We start from the raw sequence: 12,082 nt of genomic DNA on the forward strand, positions 1-12,082 counted from the left end.
TATATACTATACAAAGTTCCCCTGTAATATACACAACACTATACAAAGTTCCCCTGTAATATACATTGCTGTATTTCCCACCCCCTTCATTTATTTATATGTTACAATCTCCTCCTAAAATGGTCCATTCAATATATCTGAATGGACCATGAGAGTTCGGGGACATAGGGACTGTCTTTGTTACATGTGTCCCTATTGTACATTCCAAACCAGGTAGTTACTGCAAATGTGCCCCTTGAATCTCACTGAATGTCATTTAAACATCTCGCCTCTCAAAACAAAATCTAATTTTTTGCATTTATAAAAGACACCGATTAGTAGATAGCAATGAACAGAGGGGACTGTGACCTGTCCTCACACAGACTGGGAAATATTTTCACACTGAAAGGGGTTAAGAACTTGGATGGCCATGACTGGACTGATGAATAATTTAGTATTGTACAAGTACATCCCGTAATTACAATAACACAAATTATCCAGAAGTGTCCGATAAGCATTAGAGACCACAAGACTGATACAATTAGCGATGTAACTGCTGCTGTCTCTTTCTTCTTCAGACGAAACATCATTCGAAGCTGGAATCAGAGTACAGATACACAGCCAAGACGAGCCCCCATACATCCACCAGCTGGGGTTCGGAGTGTCCCCCGGATTCCAGACCTTTGTATCCTGCCAGGAGCAGAGGGTATGTATTGTTACCCTGAGTATTATTCTGTGTAGACGGCATAACGATGCTGAATAACAGCTGAAAAATGGACATAAAACCTCTGGCAGATTATTGATCTAAAGTAGATAAACATCCAACCCTATAATAAAGAGGTTATATGCTCTAATTGAATCCAGCCCACAATTAGGATGCACCATCCAAGGTTTGCCTCTTTTGCCCCACAGCTGACATATCTACCCCAGCCTTGGGGTGCCTGCAGAGCCAGCGTGCCGGGAGAAGAGTTCCTGCCAGGTTACAGCACCTACAGTATCTCCGCCTGTCGCCTACAGTGTGAGAAACAGGCGGTGGTGAGGAGCTGCGCGTGCCGCATGGTGCACATGCCAGGTATTGTCGGCCGCCCAGGGCGCAAACATGAAGGGGGCGCAGGGAATTAATATTTTACATTAATTCGGTTAAAATTGAGGGTTTAGGGCAGTGTTGGCTAACCTGTGACACTCCAGGTGTTGTGAAACTACAAGTCCCAGCATGCTTTGCCAATATATAGCAGCTTATTGCTGGAAGGGTATGATGGAACTTGTAGTTTCACAACACCTGGAGTGTCACAGGTTAGCCAACACTGGTTTAGGGGGCTTCACATTTCCTTCTTGCCCCAGGTGCCAACATTTCTAGTTACGACTCTGGCACCAGCTCCAATGTTCACTCAATGTTTACACAATGTTTACAGTCTACTTCTCCACTATAATATAACATAGAAGTGCATACCTTTCAACTGTCCCGATTTTGGTGGGACATCCCGATTCGTGTGCTGCAAAAGGGGTGTGGCTTAATCAACAAGGGGTGGGGGTTGCCTCATTTGGTGTATTTGTGGGCGGGGTTTTGGTTTGATCTGCGACGTGGCTTATTTTGGCCCGATTTCGTGATTCTAAGGGGGTAATTCAGTTGGTCGCCATATATCGCCTAGATATCCGACTGCACACATTGCCGTCCAATCAGGGCCATAACTAGGGCTGTGCGACAGGGGCGAGCGCCCAGGGCGCAACGCTGAAGGGGGGTGCAATTTAGGAATACCTAATACCTCGCAGCCAATTCCTCCCTAAATGTTGGGAGACGTGCAAATGTCTTTATTGCCAACAAAAGTTATGGTAACAAACGTAAAACAATACAGTACAAACCTGAATGTGACAGCTGCACATTACTAATCTACAGACGTCAGATCTCGGGTCCTAGAAGCAGCTGCTGTACAGTTCTATCCTGTCTAGATCAGATCTCACAGCAGCTTTTCATACATTGAAGGGATTGCACAGCAAATTAGGAGGATTGTTAGAACAAGGGGCTGGGAGTAGATAATCTCAGGAGGACTGTTAGGGATTATTTCTGTTCTGTAAGAATATTATTATTGTTTTATTTGTATAATCTCCCACTTCTGCACTTCTTAAATGTACCCTGATGTACCCTTGAACACAATAAATATCTTTTATATCCCTTCTAACTTGGAGAAATACTTATGTGTATGTAACGTTTACCAGCCCCATTAAGGCTCTGTCATTGGAATCTTTATTTGTAGGAAATGAGACAATCTGCTCCCCCAATCTGTACATCGACTGCGCTGACAGCACATTAGGTAAGAGATCGCTCATGTTCCTGTCTCAGCAACGTCTGTCCCAGGAGGGTGTTCTCCTTCCTCTTGAAGCTCTTTATGATTTGTATTTCACAACAGGCTTTAGTCATTTGACACATAATTAAATATCAACGCAATAATTCCCTTTATTTTAAACAGGAATTTTCACTTCCAAAATCCATCTGCATTACAGACCTCTTGGCCAAATAACAATAATGTGATATGTCAATGGTTTAATGGTATAAGAAGTTCTAGAAATCACAACTCTGTTTGTTTTGTAATTCTAAGTCAGTAACACACACACACACACACACACACACACATATATATATATATACATATATATATATATATATATATATATACACACAAGTTAACCCGTGCATGATACTCATGCATTCTAGTCAAATCAAGCTACTTAAGGTGTTAAAAAGGTTCTTGTCATCTTCATCGCCACACACACACACACGCCACTAGGCTTTTATATATTAGATAATGCTAAGAATTTAGTAGGTCAGTGTAGTATATAACTCCGCCCAGCAGGTGGCGCTGCAGCTTGAGCACTCTGTCACCCGGTAGTTTTTTCCACACACTAACACACGCCGCTAGGCTTTTATATATTAGATATTATTATTGTTATTATTATTATTTTTTAACTGAAATAATTTCATTGTACTAATTATTATTATAAATTCAAAAACCTTTTTTTTAAATACGTACTTCTTTTTTAAATATTATATTTTTCCTTGTCAAGCACAGTCAGCCAGCCATAAACTTGTAAGTATTCCTAATGTTATTAACAGATTTCGAACAGACCCAAAAGTTATAATAATAAGTACTATCTATAGCACCCTGATACACCTCAGGGGCTCTAACGCTCGAGAGACGCAAATTACCCTTAATATCAGTAATAAGTTATAACAATACATTCAATAAAAGAGATTCCGGTAGAGTAGACAAGTATGGTCTTTATCCTGTCCCCCCCACCCCCCTCCTCTGACCTCCTCCTGAGTGGCCTCTTTCCTCTGTTGCAGATTCCATGGTGGAAGATCCTAGTGAGAGATGTTCTTGCCCCACACCCTGTAACCTAACTCGCTACGGCAAGGAGATCTCCATGGTCCGAATTCCCAATAAAGTATCTGCTCGTTACCTGGCTAAAAAATACAACAGAAATGAGACCTACATCAGGTGAGTGACACCAGGCAGCACATCGGGGAGAAGGGGAAACTCAGAGGTCAAAGGTGCTCATAACAATAAAGCTGCTGTTTGAATCCCACTGTCAACATAAATTGAATGTACCATATAAAATATATATAACAAGAAATAAAACTGGCCAGGGAAGGAAGACACTAAGGACTTTTTATTCTCCTGTCAACCTGCAGGGACAACTTTCTGGTTCTAGACATCTTCTTTGAAGCTCTCAACTATGAAATGATCGAACAGAAGAAAGCGTACGACTTGTCCAGTTTGCTGGGTGAGTGGTGCACCCCCATATTGGATACACAGGCCGCTATCAGGGTACATGAGTCAATAATGCCAGGACTGTAAACGATGGGTAACCTTAATCTCACCTACTGAGAGAAGATCTGTCCACTGGCACCCTAGTTGGTTAGTTTGACCAAACTGAGAATCCATTGTGTTGGTGGTCCAAAGCCAATGCCACCCGGTGAAAACTACAATGCTGTTTAATTCGATTTCATTGGCTGAAAATTGAGTCATATGAAGTTCCTGATTTCCATGGACACATCATGGAACAGGGTGTTCTGCTTATTATCAGAATGAGTGGATCAGTACAGGTATCTGTTACCTAAAGCTGAGTACACACTACAGGGTTTTTGTCCAATAATCGGCTCAACCAGCCAACATACGACCGCTCGTTCAAAAGTCCGGTCAGTGTGTGTAGTGACACGATGGTCGAAAGTCTGCCCAAATGGACGATTGTCGCCTCATTTGGTTGGTCGTACCGTTTAATATTTTCGTTTCCGATATATAAACTTCTGACCGATCCACGACAATCCTCCAATACTTCCTCATAAACTTCTGAAATTGCAATCAATGCTCACGACAACATGGCTGTAAAGAGTCGCTAAAGGGACGTCCGCTGTTCCCTTTATCGTCTTAAACAAGGCTAGTGTGTATGCAGTCCATGGACTGAGCAATCGGACCATCGATCGCATGTAAAATTGATTGCCATAAAAAGTTGGTGGAAAATTATGTAGTGTGTACCCAGCTTTATGCATAATAGATAATTATATGCATCTACCTCTATAAACAATCATTTTATTACTCAATAGTATATCAGGATCTACCTAAACCTCATCCTGGATTTTCACCCAGAAATTCATAGATTCACAGATTGGGATATCGGCAGAGATACTGGCCAAAATGATATTAGAGTGGGTGTGGCCACACAATGACTACGGTGACATTATAATAATATAATGTTTTATATGGGAGCAATCAGATCAGATGAACGTTTGCGGCCTGTGTGTGTGTGTGGTCAGCCTCCGACTGCCCCTACTCCTGGGCCTCCCCGTGAAGCCAGAAGAGCTTTGTCGGCTTGGGCCTTGTATTAAGCAGCCAGATCCCAGCATCGAGTGGCAGGATAGGTCCCTATGTGGCCAGCGTTCCCCTTTATCTACTATATAATGAACTATGATCGACTAAAGTCAGGGAGGAGGCAAAATCAGCAGCATTCTATGAATTTATAAAGAAAGGTAACTAAAGACACCAAATGCTAAGTGTATCAAAACTTCTAAAAAGGTGAAGTGGAGGTTTTACTATAGTAACCAATCAGATTCTAGCTATCATTCTCTGTAATGCACTAGATAAATGATAGCTAGAATCTGATTGGTTGCTATGGGCAACACCTCTACTTTCCCTTTGATACACCAACCAGCAAAGGTCATTTACCAGTATAAAAATTTGGATGCAAAATGCCTTTTACAATGCACAAATGTGTCTGTTCGCCCAGCACATACATAGGTGTACCCTCATATCACACTTTTGGGATCTGCCCCCAGAAAATGGTGATGCGCCTACTTCTGTAGGATTGTGGGACGGGCTGGAAACGCCCATTGAGGACAGAGTAGAGAATGTAAAAACATCCAACCGAGAACAATTTTAGGACCAACCCCTAAACTTTCCCATTTTCCTCATAAATGCTGCTCATTCCAACCTCATATATGTCTTACATTAATCAGTAGATTAAGGGAGCATTGGGTCTGTCTTTAGTACACGCTTATGACTGCCATTCACTGATACTATTGGAGTGCCCATAAAAAACAAACAGTCCTTTTTTTAAATTAAAAAGTAATTTTTTAGTCGCCTCTATCCGGGGAATGCCTCCGTAAGAGCATGTTATCCACCACTTTAATCTCATTTACATATCTCCTCCCACCCAGACCATTTTAGCAAGGAATGCCTTTGTTACCAGAAAAACATATGCCCCACCATAGATGCCACCATCTTGACTCAGAGAATCATGTACAAATAGTCACATGATGTCTCTAGTAGCGTATTTGTTGCAGCGGCACATTTCTAACCCTTACTGTAATGCTGCAAACCTAAACACTAATACATCATAGGCAAACCGAGGGGGGGCCTGGGGCACTGTATAACTGAGGTGGCTGGACCCTGCCCCCGCTTCACACGGCTCTGCTTGAAAAGGGAGAGCTGTGTGCACCTAACAGTAGTACACGCAGCATTGCCCATGTATATTATGGGGATAGGAAGAGTTGGAGAGCAGCCAAGCACTGTCTAAAATTATAGCCACGCCCCCATGCATGCTGGTCACGCCCACTGGCGGCGTGGTGTGGAAACCCCCCTCTACAAATCCTGCGTTTGCCCCTGTATATCTCTACATATTATTGACATTTAAAAAAAAAAAAAAATATGAAGACTACAGGTCCAAAATAAGCGTAAATACATTATAAATTATGGAGAGGGGTTTCCAGGCCATTTATTTATTACTACACATAAAAGAGGCTGCATGATTGCCTTCTAAGGTATACTGCATGCCTGCAATTGTTACAATGTGCATGTACATTTCATATGAGGCTCGTTTTAAATAGATGAGCTAGAAACCTTTATTATTATAAATTATTTATTATATATATATATATATATATATATATATATATATATATATAATGTTAATATTATATATTATCTGCAGTGAAGGATTTGCTTGCTTTAATTTGTTCAACCTGCATCACTTTTATAGCAATAATTCTGAAATATACAGTAACAACAGGTGTCAGTGCTTGATCTCTGGTGCAGGTAGTTATTAGTACAAGAAGATGATGTGAGTTGTAGTTTAGGAGCAGGTGCAGTGCTGAGCTTTACTAAATTCTGCTCTAACAGTTCCTGAATCTCATCTGCGTTCTCTCGTTTTACATTTATCTATCAGGAGACATTGGAGGACAGATGGGTCTGTTCATAGGAGCCAGCATCCTTACCGTTCTGGAGATCCTCGATTACCTGTACGAGGTGAGTTGTGTCCTTGGGATTCCTCAGTGCTACAGTAGCCCGTACTGAAAAATAAACCGTTTATTCAGCAAACAGAGCTGGTATTTAAGAAAAGAAAAATAAAGGGTAGATAATGCTTGTACTATAATTCGTGGAATTTAACTCTCGTTCCTCAGAAGTATTATGTCAAATAATTAGAGGCTACAATCTGGGATATTCATTTGTACCCATTTGTAAAGTGCCTTATGTCTTCTGCTCAGGTGATACGAGATAAAGTGAACCGAATAGTTAGGAGGAAACCATCTCCCACCAAGAAGCCCACGGAGACCGTCTCAACACTTGTGATGGACGACTTGAATGACCAGGTAAGGAAGCCGAGATGTAGAGGACTCGTACACGAGGGAGGTCGGGTGAGCTTGGTGCAGTGTAGATCGAAGACCTGGAAGACACATTACTGAGAACTTGGAATATCCTGTAGGTTCAGGAAAATGCTAAACGACCAATAAAAAACCAGAATAGTTACAGGCCCTTGTCTTGAGGTTTCTCCTAATCTGCCCAACTATTATAAATCCATAATGTTAATGTATATAATACAGCTCCCAATATGCAGTGTATAATGCATCTTCCACTATTAGCACAACACAATTTATACCACCTCCCACTGTCCAATATGTAGTACAGCACTCCATTAGTTCTTGTCTTTTTCAGCATCGCTTTTGACGTCATTTATTCACTTCCTGTTAAAGAGGTTTATTAACATTTACCGGTGATTGGAGCCAGGTGCAGGTACAATCAGCTGCCACACATTATTGGCTATAGCTGTACAGGTGATCTCTGGTTGATGGCATTAATAGAAGCACCTGCACTGGTATAGACAACTGCTTTTGGATGACCCTTGTCAGCAGTAGCAGCTGGGGTGATTGAAAGAGACAGATACAGGGTGATTTGAAGCTGCACAGAAGACTGTGCCAAACCTGGTCGTAACTGGAAGCCACACTGTTATGGCAGTGCAGGAAACAGTGTAAAACAAGACAGATGGGAAAGGAGCACACAATTATATTGCTGTAACGATACTTGTGGTATTATCTGAAGCCCAATAGGCGAGTAGATATCCAGAGAGTAGTCAGACATTTGTCGGGTCGGTACACAGGCGGGTAGTCAGATGTTTGTCGGGTCGGTACACAAGCGGGTAGTCAGACGTTTGCCGGGTCGGTACACAAGCGGGTAGTCAGATGTTTGCCGGGTCGGTACACAAGCGGGTAGTCAGACGTTTGCCGGGTCGGTACACAAGCGGGTAGTCAGATGTTTGCCGGGTCGGTACACAAGCGGGTAGTCAGACGTTTGCCGGGTCGGTACACAAGCGGGTAGTCAGACGTTTGCCGGGTCGGTACACAAGAGGGTAGTCAGACGTTTGCCGGGTCGGTACACAAGAGGGTAGTCAGATGTTTGCCGGGCCGGTACACAAGAGGGTAGTCAGACGTTTGCCGGGTCGGTACACAAGCGGGTAGCCACAGATGCAAGGAAGTGTAGCAAGTAGCAGGAGCTGAGCAAGCAGAATACTCAAGCACATGTCTGAACCAGGAAGTGCCATTTATAGGCCCAAACAGGAAACAGGATCCAAGATGGTTTCCCTTCGAAACTGACCATCTTGGATAAGGGCAAATCTAAGGGCAAGTTTGCAAATGCAGAGACCTCTAGTGGTCGGAGGTGCAAATGTCAAAGTAATAACTTACAATTGCTGATAAGAGCACACTTATATATTAAGGGAGAACCTAAGAATTAAACTGACAATTAAGCAAACTTCTCTCTGATCTGTCGCCCTATCCAGAGCTCCAGCGAAGTCTGCGGTCGACACCCGGAGGGAGCCTACGCCACCACAATGCTTCCCAACCATCACCGACACTACACACACCACGGTGTATTTGAAGACTTTGCCTGCTAGACACTTCATGGTGGGGTTATACCCACCAGGACCAAATGCTGTTCGTTAGTGGAGGCAAAGATATAACCTATGAATCTTACCCTGCCTCACAATTACTGCAAAGGAAAATGAAACTCAACATCCTTTGACTACCAACTTTGAATGGACTGGAATTTTTTTTGAACAAAAAAAAAAAAGACATACACAATGCAAGATGAGTGTGGATGGATAATATCTGTTGATATATGAAAACCATGGTACAGCCGCTCTTACTCAGAGAGGGGCAGATAGTCAACTGAACAGCTTCAATTACTTGAGTTTATAATCCGCCTCTCCGTAGAGGATCGGATGAAACCTTCGAGGAGTCCATCACGATAGCAATAAAGCAGGCTGAGATGAGAACAAGTAATTAGCAGAAGATAACACCAAAATTAATGTGAGATGGCTCAGGGAAGATTAGCTTTAGAGTATGAAAAGATTATAACAGATCACGGCTTGTAGATACACTTCTGAAAGCAGCACAGTCGCCAAATCATCTGGTGTATATGAATATTTATATTAATTTTATATAGTGCTGCCATTTACACAGCACAGGCACAATGACTACAAACATACAGATTGTCCGTCACATAAAGCACAGCACACCGACTCCTCAATATTATACTGAGCATACTAAGACAAAACAGGAGGGAGCGACTACCTCCTCGAGTCATTGTCCAGTAGACCTAGGTATCGCAGCTTGGAATGTACTCTAGATGTGCAGGACTATCACATAGGACCTATCGGGTACAACAGCATAGTCCTCCAACTCCCGAGTGCCTTTCACGCCTTACCAGTTGGGACTAGCATCACAAGATTAGTAATGGTGTTGATTAGTTTACTGAGATTAGTCTTGCTACTTATATGTCAGGGCCTGTTTCCCTTGCACACCGATTCAAGCTACGACCTATTAGAAATGCCTTGTTCTTGTCTATGGACCACTATAGTAGAGTGACTATGTAATGCAGAAAAGGTTGTGGACTAAAAGTAACTGTGCACCAAGTGAATGATTGTGAACAATGGGGAAAACAGTGTATTTAATTTAGATACTGTGTCTACAATTGTACAAATATGGTAGATCTATTGTCATACCTGTCATACCTGTTCAGAATATACTGGAAATCAAGGTTAGTAGATGGATACAATACTGAAGAAAGCGAGGTTGGTAGATGGATACAATACTGAAGACAGCGAGGTTGGTAGATGGATACAATACTGAAGACAGTGAGGTTAGTAGATGGATACAATACTGAAGACAGCTAGGTTGGTAGATGGATACAATACTGAAGACAGCGAGGTTGGTAGATGGATATAATACTGAAGACAGCGAGGTTGGTAGATGGATTCAATACTGAAGACAGCGAGGTTGATAGATGGATTCAATACTGAAGACAGCGAGGTTGGTAGATGGATACAATACTGAAGGCAGCGAGGTTGGTAGATGGATACAATACTGAAGACAGCGAGGTTGATAGATGGATACAATACTGAAGACAGCGAGGTTGGTAGATGGATACAATACTGAAGACAGCGAGGTTAGTAGATGGATACAATACTGAAGACAGCGAGGTTGGTAGATGGATACAATACTGAAGACAGCGAGGTTGGTAGATGGATACAATACTGAAGACAGCGAGGTTGGTAGATGGATTCAATACTGAAGACAGCGAGGTTGATAGATGGATTCAATACTGAAGACAGCGAGGTTGGTAGATGGATACAATACTGAAGGCAGCGAGGTCGGTAGATGGATACAATACTGAAGACAGCGAGGTCGGTAGATGGATACAATACTGAAGACAGCGAGGTTGGTAGATGGATACAATACTGAAGACAGCGAGGTTGGTAGATGGATACAATACTGAAGACAGCGAGGTTGGTAGATGGATACAATACTGAAGACAGCTAGGTTAGTAGATGGATACAATACTGAAGACAGCGAGGTTGGTAGATGGATACAATACTGAAGACAGCTAGGTTAGTAGATGGATACAATACTGAAGACAGCGAGGTTGGTAGATGGATACAATACTGAAGACAGCTAGGTTAGTAGATGGATACAATACTGAAGACAGCGAGGTTGGTAGATGGATACAATACTGAAGACAGCGAGGTTGGTAGATGGATACAATACTGAAGACAGCGAGGTTGGTAGATGGATACAATACTGAAGACAGCTAGGTTAGTAGATGGATACAATACTGAAGACAGTGAGGTTAGTAGATGGATACAATACTGAAGACAGTGAGGTTGGTAGATGGATACAATACTGAAGACAGCTAGGTTAGTAGATGGATACAATACTGAAGACAGCTAGGTTAGTAGATGGATACAATACTGAAGACAGTGAGGTTAGTAGATGGATACAATACTGAAGACAGCGAGGTTGGTAGATGGATACAATACTGAAGACAGCGAGGTTGGTAGATGGATACAATACTGAAGACAACGAGGTTGGTAGATGGATACAATACTGAAGACAGCTAGGTTAGTAGATGGATACAATACTGAAGACAGCGAGGTTGGTAGATGGATACAATACTGAAGACAGCTAGGTTAGTAGATGGATACAATACTGAAGACAGCGAGGTTGGTAGATGGATACAATACTGAAGACAGCTAGGTTAGTAGATGGATACAATACTGAAGACAGCGAGGTTGGTAGATGGATACAATACTGAAGACAGCTAGGTTAGTAGATGGATACAATACTGAAGACAGCGAGGTCGGTAGATGGATACAATACTGAAGACAGCGAGGTCGGTAGATGGATACAATACTGAAGACAGCGAGGTTGGTAGATGGATACAATACTGAAGACAGCTAGGTTAGTAGATGGATACAATACTGAAGACAGCGAGGTTGGTAGATGGATACAATACTGAAGACAGCTAGGTTAGTAGATGGATACAATACTGAAGACAGCGAGGTTGGTAGATGGATACAATACTGAAGACAGCTAGGTTAGTAGATGGATACAATACTGAAGACAGCGAGGTTGGTAGATGGATACAATACTGAAGACAGCGAGGTTGGTAGATGGATACAATACTGAAGACAGCGAGGTTGGTAGATGGATACAATACTGAAGACAGCTAGGTTAGTAGATGGATACAATACTGAAGACAGTGAGGTTAGTAGATGGATACAATACTGAAGACAGTGAGGTTGGTAGATGGATACAATACTGAAGACAGCTAGGTTAGTAGATGGATACAATACTGAAGACAGCTAGGTTAGTAGATGGATACAATACTGAAGACAGTGAGGTTAGTAGATGGATACAATACTGAAGACAGCGAGGTTGGTAGATGGATACAATACTGAAGACAGCGAGGTTGGTAGATGGATACAATACTGAAGACAA

The 12,082-nt window shown here is 42.2% G+C and overlaps 1 protein-coding gene across 1 annotated transcript in view; it reads left to right on the forward strand.

Moving 5' to 3' along the window:
• ASIC4 (acid sensing ion channel subunit family member 4) overlaps positions 1-9,915 on the forward strand; it is a 216,858-nt gene extending 206,943 nt beyond the window's left edge. The window contains exons 3-10 of the mRNA XM_075181019.1: positions 558-685; positions 892-1,051; positions 2,232-2,288; positions 3,320-3,473; positions 3,668-3,759; positions 6,697-6,776; positions 7,016-7,120; positions 8,584-9,915. Of these exons, the coding sequence (XP_075037120.1) occupies positions 558-685; positions 892-1,051; positions 2,232-2,288; positions 3,320-3,473; positions 3,668-3,759; positions 6,697-6,776; positions 7,016-7,120; positions 8,584-8,697 (890 nt within the window). The 3' untranslated portion in view covers positions 8,698-9,915. The remainder of the gene's footprint in view (positions 1-557; positions 686-891; positions 1,052-2,231; positions 2,289-3,319; positions 3,474-3,667; positions 3,760-6,696; positions 6,777-7,015; positions 7,121-8,583) is intronic.
• Positions 9,916-12,082: the final 2,167 nt, after the last annotated feature.

The sequence above is a fragment of the Mixophyes fleayi genome, chromosome 7 (assembly GCF_038048845.1).
Source record: "Mixophyes fleayi isolate aMixFle1 chromosome 7, aMixFle1.hap1, whole genome shotgun sequence".
In the NCBI taxonomy this organism is placed as follows: Eukaryota; Metazoa; Chordata; class Amphibia; order Anura; family Limnodynastidae; genus Mixophyes; species Mixophyes fleayi.